Below are 13,087 nucleotides of genomic sequence, written 5' to 3' on the forward strand. Positions count from 1 at the left end.
TTAAGGTCGAGGTTGATGCTTCTGAGATTGGAGCAGGGGCTGTTTTGTCGCAGAGAAGCTCTGATTGCTCGGTGATGAAACCTTGTGCTTTCTTTTCAAGAAAGTTTTCGCCTGCCGAGCGGAATTATGATGTTGGTAATCGGGAGTTGTTGGCTATGAAGTGGGCATTTGAGGAGTGGCGACATTGGCTCGAGGGAGCTAAGCATCGTGTGGTGGTCTTGGCTGATCACAAAAATCTGATTTATCTCGAGTCTGCCAAGCGGCTGCATCCTAGACAGGCTCGTTGGTCGTTGTTTTTCTCCCGTTTCGATTTCGTGGTCTCGTACCTGCCTGGTTCGAAGAACGTGAAGGCTGATGCTCTTTCTAGGAGTTTTGTGCCTGACTCTCCGGGAGTTTCAGAGCCGGCTGGTATCCTCAGAGAGGGAGTGATTTTGTCTGCCATTTCCCCAGATTTGCGACGAGTGCTGCAGAAATTTCAGGCGGATAAACCTGACCGTTGCCCACCAGAGAGACTGTTTGTCCCAGATAGATGGACCAGCAGAGTTATTTCCGAGGTTCATTCTTCGGTGTTGGCAGGCCATCCTGGGATTTTTGGTACCAGAGATTTGGTGGCTAGATCCTTTTGGTGGCCTTCCTTGTCGCGGGATGTGCGTTCCTTTGTGCAGTCCTGTGGGATTTGTGCTCGGGCTAAGCCTTGCTGTTCTCGTGCCAGCGGTTTGCTTTTGCCTTTGCCTGTCCCGAAGAGGCCTTGGACGCACATTTCCATGGATTTTATTTCGGATCTTCCAGTCTCTCAGAGATTGTCTGTCATCTGGGTGGTGTGTGATCGTTTTTCCAAAATGGTCCATTTGGTGCCCTTGCCTAAGTTGCCTTCCTCCTCCGATTTGGTTCCTCTATTTTTTCAGAATGTGGTTCGCTTGCACGGCATCCCTGAAAGTATTGTGTCTGACAGAGGATCCCAGTTTGTGTCCAGATTTTGGCAGATCTTTTGTGCTAAGATGGGCATTGATTTGTCTTTTTCGTCGGCCTTCCATCCTCAGACGAATGGCCAAACCGAGCGAACTAATCAGACCTTGGAAACGTATTTAAGATGTTTTGTTTCTGCTGATCAGGATGATTGGGTGACTTTTTTGCCATTGGCCGAGTTTGCCCTTAATAATCGGGCTAGTTCTGCTACTTTGGTTTCGCCTTTTTTTTGCAATTCTGGTTTTCATCCTCATTTTTCCTCGGGTCAGGTTGAGCCTTCTGACTGTCCTGGGGTGGATTCTGTGGTGGATAGGTTGCAGCAGATTTGGAACCATGTGGTGGACAATTTGAAGTTGTCACAGGAGAAGGCTCAGCGCTTTGCCAACCGCCGTCGCGGTGTGGGTCCCCGACTTCGTGTTGGGGATTTGGTATGGCTGTCTTCTCGGTATGTTCCTATGAAGGTCTCCTCTCCTAAATTCAAGCCTCGCTTCATCGGTCCTTATAAGATTTTGGAAATCCTTAACCCAGTGTCATTTCGTTTGGACCTCCCAGCGTCGTTTGCCATTCATAACGTGTACCATAGGTCTTTGTTGCGGAGGTATGTGGTGCCTGTGGTTCCTTCTGTTGAGCCCCCTGCCCAGGTGCTGGTTGAGGGCGAATTGGAGTACGTGGTGGAGAAGATCTTGGATTCTCGTATTTCTAGACGGAGGCTTCAGTATTTGGTTAAGTGGAAGGGCTATGGTCAGGAGGATAATTCCTGGGTTGTCGCCTCTGATGTTCATGCGGCCGATTTGGTTCATGCCTTCCATGTGGCTCATCCTGATCGCCCTGGGGGTTTTGATGAGGGTTTGGTGACCCCTCCTCAAGGGGGGGTACTGTTGTGAACTCTGTTTTTGGGCTCCCTCTTGTGGTCACAAGTGGTACTGTGTGAGTGCTGTCTTTGGGCTCCCTCTGGTGGCTCTTTGTGTCATTCTGCAGGTCTGAGGCAGGATCAGCTGTCTCGTTATCTGTTAGCTGGTTTCCTATTTAGCTCACCTGGACTTTCAGTGTTTGCCTGCTGTCGATGTATTCAGTGCTATTTTGTTCTCTCCTGAATTCCTTCGCTATCAGTCTCTTCAAGAGAAGCTAAGTTTTCTGTTTGGTTATTTTTTTGCTCATCAGTGTTCAATATGTTTCTTGGTTATTTACTTGTCCTTGTCCAGCTTGCTAATATGTGATTTCCTTGCTTGCTGGTAGCTCTGGGGGGCTGAGTTTCTCCCCTCACACCGTTAGTTGGTGTGGGGGTTCTTGAATTCTCGGCGTGGATATTTTGTATAGGGTTTTTTACTGACCGCACAGTTCCCTGCCTGTCTTCTGCTATCTAGTATTAGTGGGCCTCATTTGCTGAATCTGTTTTCATTTCTACGTTTTGTATTTTCCCCTTACCTCACCGTTGATATTTGTTGGGGGCTTCCTATATCTTTGGGGTAATTTCTCTGAGGCAAGTGAGGTCTTACTTTCTCTATAGGGGTAGCAAGTTTCTCAGGCTGCGTCGAGACATCCAGGAATTTAGGCACGTTCACCGGCTACCTTCAGTGTGTTTGGTTAGGATCAGGTTTTGCGGTCAGTCCAGTTACCACCTCCCTAGAGCTCGTTCTATGTTCAGTTACTTAGCTAGTTCATTCTATGATCCTCAGCCACTAAGGATCATAACAAGATCCTCTCCAGTTCCTTCAGGTTGGATGGTGAATGCTGGTGGACAGCCATTTTCAGGCCTCTCCAGAGATGCTCAATTGGGTATAGGTCAGGGCTCTGGCTGGCCAGTGAAGAATGGTCACATTGTTGTTCCGAAGCCACTCCTTTGTTATTTTAGCTGTGTGCCTAGGATCATTGTCTTGTTGGAAGGTGAACCTTCTGTCAAGTCTGAGGTCTAGAGCACTCTGGAAGAGGTTTTCATCCAAGATATCTCTGTACTTGGCCGCATTCATGTTTCCTTCAATGGCAAACAGTCATTGTGTCCCTGCAGCTGATCTACACCCCCACTGCATGAAGTTGCCACCCCCATGTTTCACTGTTTGGATTGTATTGGGCATGTGATGAGCAGTGCCTGGTTTTCTCCACACATATTGCTTAGAATTATCTCCAAAAAGGTCTATCTTTGTCTCTTCAGACCAGAGAATCTTATTTCTCATGGTCTGGGAGTCCTTCATGTGTTTTTTTTATCAGGTTTTCATATGTCTTGCACTGAGGAGAGGCTTCCGCTGGGTCACTCTGCCATAAAGGCCTGACTGGTGGAGGGCTGCAGTGATAGTTGACTTTGTGGAACTTTCTCACATCTCCCTACTGCATCTCTGGAGCTCAGCCACAGTAATTTTGGGGTTCTACTTTACCCCTCTCACCAAGGCTCTTCTCCCATAATTGCTCAGTTTGGCTGGATGGCTAGGTCTAGGAAGACTTCTGGTGGTCCCAAACTTCTTCCATTTAAGGATTATGGGATTATGGAGGCCACTGTGCTCATAGGAACCTTGAGTACTGCAGAAATTCTGTTGTAACCTTGGCCAGATCTGTGACTTGCCACAATTTTGTCTCTGAGCTCCTTGGCTAGTTCCTTTGACCTCATGATTCTCATTTGGTCTGACATGCACTGTGAGGTCTTATATAGATGGGTGTGTGCCTTTCCAAATCAAGTCATATCAGTTTAATTAAACACAGCTGGACTCCATTGAAGGAGTACAACCATCTCAAGTAGGATCACAAGGAAATGGACAGCGTGTGACTTAAATATGAGTGTCTGATCAAAGGGTCTGAATACTAGGACCATGTGATATTTCAGGTTTTCTTTTTTATAAAATTTGCACAAATGTCTACATTTCTGTTTTTTTTTCAGTCAAGATTGGGTGCAGAGTGTACATTAATGTGAAAAAAATGAACTTTTTTGAATTTACCAAATGGCTGCAATAAAACAGAGTGAAAAATGTAAAGGTGTCTGAATACTTTCCGTACCCACTGTAGACCCCTCAAAGTAACTTAAATTGTGATGTGGTTGCTAAAAAATGGTTTTATAAATCTTGCAACAATGAGAAATCTCTAATCAACTTTTAACCCTTCTAACTTCCTAACAAAAGAATTATGCTTCAAAAATTGTGCTGATGTAAAGTAGACATGTAGGGAATGTTATTAATAAACTATATTGTGTGACATAACGCTCTGATTTAAGGCCATAAAAATTTAAAGTTTGAAAATTGCAAAATTTTCAAAATGTCAAATTTTCCGATGTTTTTACAAATAAACGCAAGTCATAGTGAAGAAATTTCACCAGTGTCGTGAAGTACAATATGTCACACAAAAAAAGACAATCTTAGGGTATGTGCACACGTCCGGATTTCTTGCAGAAATTTCCTGAAGAAAACCGGAAATTTTCTGCAAGAAATCCGCATTTTTTTTTTTTGCGGTTTTTTTCCGTTTTTTTCGCGTTTTTTTTTAGCATTCTGCAAGCGTAATAAGCTTGCAGAATGCTAAAGTTTTCCAAGCGATCTGTAGCATCGCTTGGAAAACTGACTGACAGGTTGGTCACACTTGTCAAACATAGCGTTTGACAAGTGTGACCAACTTTTTACTATAGATGCTGCTTTTGCAGCATCTATAGTAAAAGATAGAATGTTTAAAAATAATTAAAAAAAATAAAAAAAATGGTTATACTCACCTGCAGGCAGCTGATCTCCTCACCGGCGTCCGTTCCGTATAGATGGTGTGTGCGCGCAGGACCTTCCATGACGTCGCGGTCACGTGAGCGGTCACATGACCGGTCTCGACCAATCACAAGACGGCGACGTCATCGGCAGGTCCTTCACCGCACACCAGCTACAGGAACCGAAGCGACAGCGTGCAGTGGAGAGGCGGGAAGACATCGAAGGTGAGTATAGGACTAATTTTTATTTTAATTCTTTTTTTTTTTGACCAATTATATGGTGCCCAGTCCGTGGAGGAGAGTCTCCTCTCCTCCACCCTGGGTACCAACCGCACATAATCTGCTTACTTCCCGCATGGTGGGCACAGCCCCGTGCGGGAAGTAAGCAGATCAATGGACTCCTAGGTGTGCGGAATCCCCTGGCAATTCCGCATTTTAATGAACATGTTGCTTTTTTTTCCGCAATGTGATTTTTTCGCGGAAAAAAAGGCTACATTTGCACAAAAAATGCGGAATACACTGAAAATAATGGGAGGCATATGTAAGCGTTTTTTTCGTGTTTTTATCACGTTTTTATAGCGAAAAAACGCGAAAAATACTGAACGTGTGCACATGGCCTTAGAATCAGTGGGATCCATTGAAGCGTTCCAGAGTTATTACCACAAAAAGTGATACTGGTTAGAATTGTAAAATGTGGCCTGGTCATGAAGGTGAAATCAGGCTGGGGATTGAAGGGGTTAATCTAATACAGGAAAAATAAATCTTTGTATGTGTTAGGCCGGCGTCACACTAGCGAGTTTTACTGACTTATGAGCGCAGAAAATACATCCAGAAAATACGCATTGCACACGGCCCAATGATTCTCTATGGGGCAGCTCCTATCTGCCATATATTACGCATCCGTAATATACGGTATGTTACGGGCGTAGAAAATCACAGCATGCTGCATTTGTCAGCATATTGAGCAAAAAATAAGCCAATGAAAGTCTATGGGGGCGAGAAAATTATGGATTACACACGGACCATGCGTGTGACTAGCGAGAAATAGGCACCAGTGTTCTATAGAAAAGCCGGCAATTCAGTGCGGTGTACAGTAAAATCACACTGACAGAATAGAATAGAATAGGTAGAATAAATGTGTATATATATATATATATATATATATATATATATATATATATATATATATATATATATATTTATTTATTTATTTCAGCGCTAGATAGCAGAAGAGCCGGTAATTCAATTGCCGGCTTTTGCTCTCTCCTTCAGAAACCCGACAGGATATGAGGGGGAGTTTGTGAATATGAATGGATTGCAGGGGAATATACTGTAGTTACCTCGAGTCGTGGTGATGCGCCCCCTGCTGGATGAACTCATATGAACTCGAGCCTGGGAACTTTTCAGAATATTTTCCCAGGCTCGAGTTCATATGAGTTCACCCAGCAGAGGGCGCATCACCGCGACTTGAGGTAACTACAGTATATTCCCCTGCATTCCATTCATTCACCAAGTTTTACAGGCAGGAGCACAGCTGCTTTAGCAGAGCTCCTGGGTGTAAAATGATTTAACCCCTTCAGATGGATTTACAGCGTGGGACGAGACTGAATGACGGAAGGTATGGAATATTGTTGTTTGCTTTGTTTAACTTTATTTCAGGTGACAAGGGTTTTCAGGTGGATTAAGAGTATAATAAAATATTAAAACACCATGTGTCTTTATTTCATTAAAATACTTTGTAATAATGTGTGTGTTTTATTAACCATTTCATACTATTGGATTAATAATGGATGGTGGTGGTCTGAGCAGTGCTCCTGCACCTATCTATGAGCGTGCCACTCATAGCTAGGCGCAGGAGCGCCGCTCAGACCACCACACCGCCAGATCTCATTACCGAAGGCTCAGTTAAGCCTATCAGCTTACCCGCGTTACCCCATACATAGGAAAGCCTATACTCCTCGGGGAGATCTTCCCTCAGCATACCTATATTCACGTGCCAAGCGACCACTTGATAAAGACTCGGGAAGAGTCGAAACGTCGAGTTTAACCTCTGGTCGCCTTCTGCACTGTTGAATATTATGTTTGAAGCACTGTAAAATGAATTTCACTACATTTGCAATTGATACCCCTAGAGTGTGCGGTGTATACTATTTATTCTGATTGCTACGGACTTTCTTAGTCCATTACACCAGCACCTCGCCATCTAAAAAATCCTAGTGCACACCATTTTTTCTTTGTGTATAAATATGTTGTATAAATAAGAACATGGTGACAAATCAAAAGTGCATTTTGTTAACTTACCCATACTGAAATAAAATCGTAGGTTTCCAAATCCAGTAGTATCCATATAAGGGGTACATAATTTTCTTTCTCCATCTTTCATAAATACAAGAGAAGAGCCTGATTCTATTGTTCCACATTCAGTACCAATGACAGCCCCAGAAATTTCCCACCTAATAGCAGAAAAACAGTAGGGTATAAATCTTCAGCATACATATTTATAGCAGTTATTTACACAACTATATCTATATTCACATAATAATGATTACTAATAGATACATAGTTGTTAAGGGTAAAAAAATATAGATCTATTGAGTTGAATCTATAATCCTAATGTGTTGATTCTGAGGGAGGGAAAACCACCATCAGACAAATGCTAATTGCCCTATATTAGGGAAAAAATCCTTTCTGACTCCATACAGTACATGGTAATCAGATTGATTCATCAATGTTTCATTGTAGAAATTGAGAACCCATAACCTACAATATTGTGTTTTTCAAAAACAAAATTTAATATTACTATTTGATCATTTTTTCAATAATGGCACCACATTTGCCATTTTGCCATGTATAAGTCAAATGGAACAAACCTTTTCATTATGGAATCCTTTAGTGAGTTGTCCAGAACTTTCATATTGATGACCTATTCATCTGGTCATCAACACCAGATTGGTGGGAGTGTGATACACAGCATCCATGACGATCAGCTGTTCCTAGTTCTGAATGTGCTTAGTTGCGGAGTGATAGATAGATATAATCTCACAGGATGGACTTTTAAACAGATTTAACACAAAAGCATACCCTTCCCCTCTTGTATTTGTACCTTTGTATCTGTTCCCAAACAAACAATAACTCTGCAAATTAATAACCCAAACATAGCGGTCATCCAGTCATGTCTCAGATATCTACACTATAATCTTATTGGACAGGTTATCACATATCACATGAGGATAATGGAAAGCTAGAGTAGGTTTAAAGGTGAGCAACTAGGTTATAAAATAGGATTAGAGGTTTGTGTTATAATGAGAGGTTAGGCTTACTGGGCTTATTCAGCTTGGAAAAAGTTGCCTCAGAAGTGATCTCAATTGCATATATAAATTCATGTATGGTAAATTCGAAGAACTGTGACATGATTTATTCTATACAAGGACTTTGCAAAGGACCATAGGCCATTCATTACATGAGGAGGAAAGGCAATGTACACATCAAAATAATAGAGGGTTATTTAGAGTTAGAGTAGTCACACCATAGAATGTCCTACCATAAGAGGTAGTAATGGCAGATACAATATCAGCATTTAAAAAGGGATGGAGGATTGATTTTCTCACAGCAAATGTACTGAGGGAGGTTACAAATTATCTATATTACAAATTAACTATAATAATGTAAAATTGATAAAGAAAGGTAGAACTTTATGGACCTTTATCTGTTTTCAACCTATGTAACTACACTGCTCAAAAAAATAAAGGGAACACTAAAATCCCACATCCTAGATATCGCTGAATAAAATATTCCAGTTGTAAATCTTTATTCATTACATAGTGGAATGTGTTGAGAACAATAAAACCTAAAAATGATCAACATAAATCACAACTAATATCCCACGGAGGTCTGGAGTTGGAATGATGCTCAAAATCAAAGTGGAAAATGAAGTTACAAGGCTGATCCAACTTCAGTGGAAATGCCTCAAAACAAGGAAATGATGCTCAGTAGTGTGTGTGGCCTCCACGTGCCTGTATGATCTCCCTACAACGCCTGGCATGCACCTGATGAAGCGGCGGATGGTCTCCTGAGGCATCTCCTCCAAGACCTGGACTAAAGCATCCGCCAACTCCTGGACAGTCTGTGGTGCAACATGATGTTGATGGATGGTGCAAGACATGATGTCCCAGATGTGTTCAATCGGATTCAGGTCTGGGGAACGTCCTTCCATAGCTTCAAAGCCTTCATCTTGCAGGAACTGCTGACACACTCCAGCCACATGAGGTCTGGCATTGTCCTGCATTAGGAGGAACCCTGGGCCTCACAAGGGGTCTGAGGATCTCATTGCGGTACCTAATGGCAGTCAGGCTACCTCTGGTGAGCACATGGATGGCTGTGCGGCCCTCCAAAGAAATGCCACCCCACACCATTACTGACCCACTGCCAAACCGGTCATGCTGAAGGATGTTGCTGGCAGCAAATCGCTCTCCACGGCGTCTCCAGACTCTGTCACGTCTGTCAGATGTGCTCAGTGTGACCCTGCTTTCATCTGTGAAGAGAACAGGGTGCCAGTGGCGAATTTGCCAATCCTGGTGTTCTGTGGCAAATGCCAAGCATCCTGCACGGTGTTGGGCTATGAGCATAACCCCCATCTCTGGACATCTGGCGCTCAGGCCATCCTCATGGAGTCAGTTTCTAATGTTTGTGCAGACACATGCACATTTGTGGCCTGCTGGAGGTCATTTTGCAGGGTCCTAGCAGTGCTCCTCCTGTTTTTCCTTGCACAAAGGCTGTTGCTCTCCTTTGGCCCCCTCCACGTCTCCTGTGTACTGGCCTGTGTCCTGGTAGTGCCTCCAGCCTCTGAACACTACGCTGACAGACACAGCAAACCTTCTTGCCACAGCTCGCATTGATGTGCCATCCTGGATGAACTGCACTACCTGAGCCACTTGTGTGGGTTGTAGAGTCCGTCTCATACTACCACAAGTGTGAAAACACAACAAACATTCAAAAGTGACCAAAACGTCCGCCAGAAAGCAGTGGTACTGAGATGTGGTCTGTGGTCCCCACCTGCAGAACCACTCCTTTATTGAGTATGTCTTGATAATTGCCAATAATTTCCATCTGTTTTCTATTCCATTTGCACAACAGCATGTGAAATTGATTGTCAAACAGTGTTGCTTCCAAGGTGGACAGTTTGATTTCACAGAAGTTTGATTTACTTGGAGTTATATTCTGTTGTTTAAGTGTTCCCTTTATTTTTGATCAGTGTATATATTTCTCTTCCAACTCTACCAAATCTTATTCTTCACTCTTGTTAGTGGGGCTTTTGGTATTTGCATGTGTGCACTTTTTCTGTATCTCTATTCCTCCCATTCCTATTAACTGTTCTTTCCTTCATTCAAACCCCAGTTCATTACTTATACCCAGGTCACTATTTACATAGTTACATAGTTACATAGTTATTAAGGTTGAAGGAAGACCGTAAGTCCATCTAGTTCAACCCATAGCCTAACCTAACATGCCCTAACATGTTGATCCAGGGGAAGGCAAAAAAAACCCATGTGGCAAAGAGTAACTCCACCATGGGGAAAAAAATTCCTTCCCGACCCCACATACGGCAATCAGACTAGTTCCCTGGATCAACGCCTTATCAAGGAATCTAGTGTATATACCCTGTAACATTATACTTTTCCAGAAAGGTATCCAGTCCCCTCTTAAATGTAATTAATGAATCACTCATTACAACATCATACGGCAGAGAGTTCCATAGTCTCACTGCTCTTACAGTAAAGAATCCGCGTCTGTTATTATGCTTAAACCTTCTTTCCTCCAGACGTAGAGGATGCCCCCTTGTCCCTGTCTCAGGTCTATGATTAAAAAGATCATCAGAAAGGTCTTTGTACTGTCCCCTCATATATTTATACATTAAAATAAGATCACCCCTTAGTCTTCGTTTTTCCAAACTAAATAGCCCCAAGTGTAATAACCTATCTTGGTATTGCAGACCCCCCAGTCCTCTAATAACCTTGGTCGCTCTTCTCTGCACCCGCTCCAGTTCAGCTATGTCTTTCTTATACACCGGAGACCAGAACTGTGCACAGTATTCTAAGTGTGGTCGAACTAGTGACTTGTATAGAGGTAAAATTATGTTCTCCTCATGAGCATCTATGCCTCTTTTAATGCATCCCATTATTTTATTTGCCTTTGTAGCAGCTGCCTGACACTGGCCACTGAATATGAGTTTGTCATCCACCCATACACCCAGGTCTTTTTCATTGACGGTTTTGCCCAGAGTTTTAGAATTAAGCACATAGTTATACATCTTATTACTTCTACCCAAGTGCATGACCTTACATTTATCCCCATTAAAGCTCATTTGCCATTTATCAGCCCAAGCTTCTAGTTTACATAAATCATCCTGTAATATAAAATTGTCCTCCCCTGTATTGATTACCCTGCAGAGTTTAGTGTCATCTGCAAATATTGAAATTCTACTCTGAATGCCCCCTACAAGGTCATTAATAAATATGTTAAAAAGAAGAGGGCCCAATACTGACCCCTGTGGTACCCCACTGCTAACCGTGACCCAGTCCGAGTGTGCTCCATTAATAACCACCCTTTGTTTCCTATCCCTGAGCCAGCTCTCAACCCACTTACACATATTTTCCCCTATCCCCATTACTCTCATTTTATGTAACAACCTTTTGTGTGGCACCGTATCAAAAGCTTTGGAAAAGTCCATATATACTACGTCCACTGGGTTCCCTTGGTCCAGTCCGGAACTTACCTCTTCATAGAAGCTGATCAAATTAGTCTGACATGAGCGGTCCCTAGTAAACCCGTGCTGATACTGGGTCATGAGGTTATTCCTCTTCAGATACTCCACTATAGCATCCCTTGGAATGCCCTCCAGGATTTTACCCACAGTAGAGGTTAAGCTTACTGGCCTATAATTACCGAGTTCAGTTTTTGCCCCTTTTTTGAATATTGGCACCACATTTGCTATACGCCAGTCCTGTGGTACAGACCCTGTTATTATGGAGTCTTTAGACTATCTTCCCATTCAGTACAGTAATTACCCTTTCCACAATCCCTAGTATAAACACTCATCCAAATCTTTAACCATTCATTCCTTCAACAAAGGTGCACCCTCCCCATTACAGGTAAAGCTTGTAGTTAACTGAGAAATTATCCCAGTTCTCTGAGAACCCAAAACCCTCTTTTCTGCACCAATTATTGAGCCACTTATTTACCTCCCTAATTTCCCACTATGTCTCTCATGTGATATGTGGAAAATATAGTACTTTAGAAAATACTACCCTTGCAGTTCTTGCCTTAAAGGGAACCTGTCACTAGTTCTGTCCTATGTGAGGTAAGGCCATCACTTTTCAGCCCTGAATATATAGCATTGTAATATGCTTTATATATGCCCCCAATCCAGCCTGCAAGAGAAGAAAAAGACCTTTTATAATACTCACCTACGGGGCAGTCAGGTCCAATTGGCATCACTGTCTTGGACCACTGCCTTCTCTCTTCTTGCGATGCCGTCCTCCTTTTGCTTTGTGTGGATAATGCATGCTACATCATCCCCACAGTGTCCTTGGCATTGCGCTCCTGCACAGGCATACATTTCTCTGACCAGTCGAGGGCAGAGCAAAGAACTGCAGTGAGCATGCTCCGGGAAACGTCAAAGAGCCCTTGCACATGGGCACTGCAGTACTTTACTGTGTCCTGGTCAGGGCAGAGAAGTACGCCTGTGCAGGAACACGATGCCGGAGACACTATGTGGATGATGTAGGATGTGTCATCCACACAAATATTATAAAAGGTCTTTCTCTTCTCTTGCAGGCCAGATTGGGGCATATACAGCTTTATAGAATGATGTATATCAGGGCTGAAAGGTGGTGCTGTTATCTCACATGGGAAATAATAATTTAGTTTTAGAATAAATAATTATAGAATAACAGAATAAATTTTAGGGACCTTTTACCTACCTCTAACTATGTGGATGGTTCCAATACCCACCATGACTAATGGATCCTCACCAGCCCCTCACAATAATCTACTAATCTGATCCCTGATATGTTTAACTACAGTGCCTTGAAGAAATCATGCTTTTCAACAATCCCAGTGTTTGTGACAGGGCTGCATTATCTGCACCTACATACTACCTGCACCTCCATACTACTATCCTTCTGAGTGTCTAGTCCAACTGTGTAGTATCCCTTCCATGTTATGAATGGATCTCAGTGTTGCTAGATGCTCTTTTAGATCCAGTGTCTGGGATTCCATATTTTCAACATGCACACATCTTTGCATACATAAACAGTAGTGATGGGCGAGCACTAAAATGCTCGGGTGCTCATTGCTCAAGTCGAGCAAATTGGAATGCTCGGGTGTTCGACCCGAGCAATGAGACCAATGTAAGTCTATAGGAAACTCGAGAATTTTTGTTGCAGCACCCCCAGC

General features: G+C 42.9%; 1 protein-coding gene across 4 annotated transcripts in view; it reads right to left on the reverse strand.

The window, feature by feature from the left end:
* RELN (reelin) overlaps positions 1-13,087 on the reverse strand; it is a 1,394,857-nt gene that overhangs the window by 499,433 nt on the left and 882,337 nt on the right. For all 4 annotated transcript variants that reach the window (XM_077264737.1, XM_077264736.1, XM_077264735.1 and 1 more), the window contains exon 12: positions 6,935-7,086. In XM_077264737.1, coding sequence (XP_077120852.1) covers positions 6,935-7,086 — 152 coding nt within the window. The remainder of the gene's footprint in view (positions 1-6,934; positions 7,087-13,087) is intronic.

Source organism: Ranitomeya variabilis, chromosome 5 (assembly GCF_051348905.1).
Source record: "Ranitomeya variabilis isolate aRanVar5 chromosome 5, aRanVar5.hap1, whole genome shotgun sequence".
Classification (NCBI taxonomy): domain Eukaryota; kingdom Metazoa; phylum Chordata; class Amphibia; order Anura; family Dendrobatidae; genus Ranitomeya; species Ranitomeya variabilis.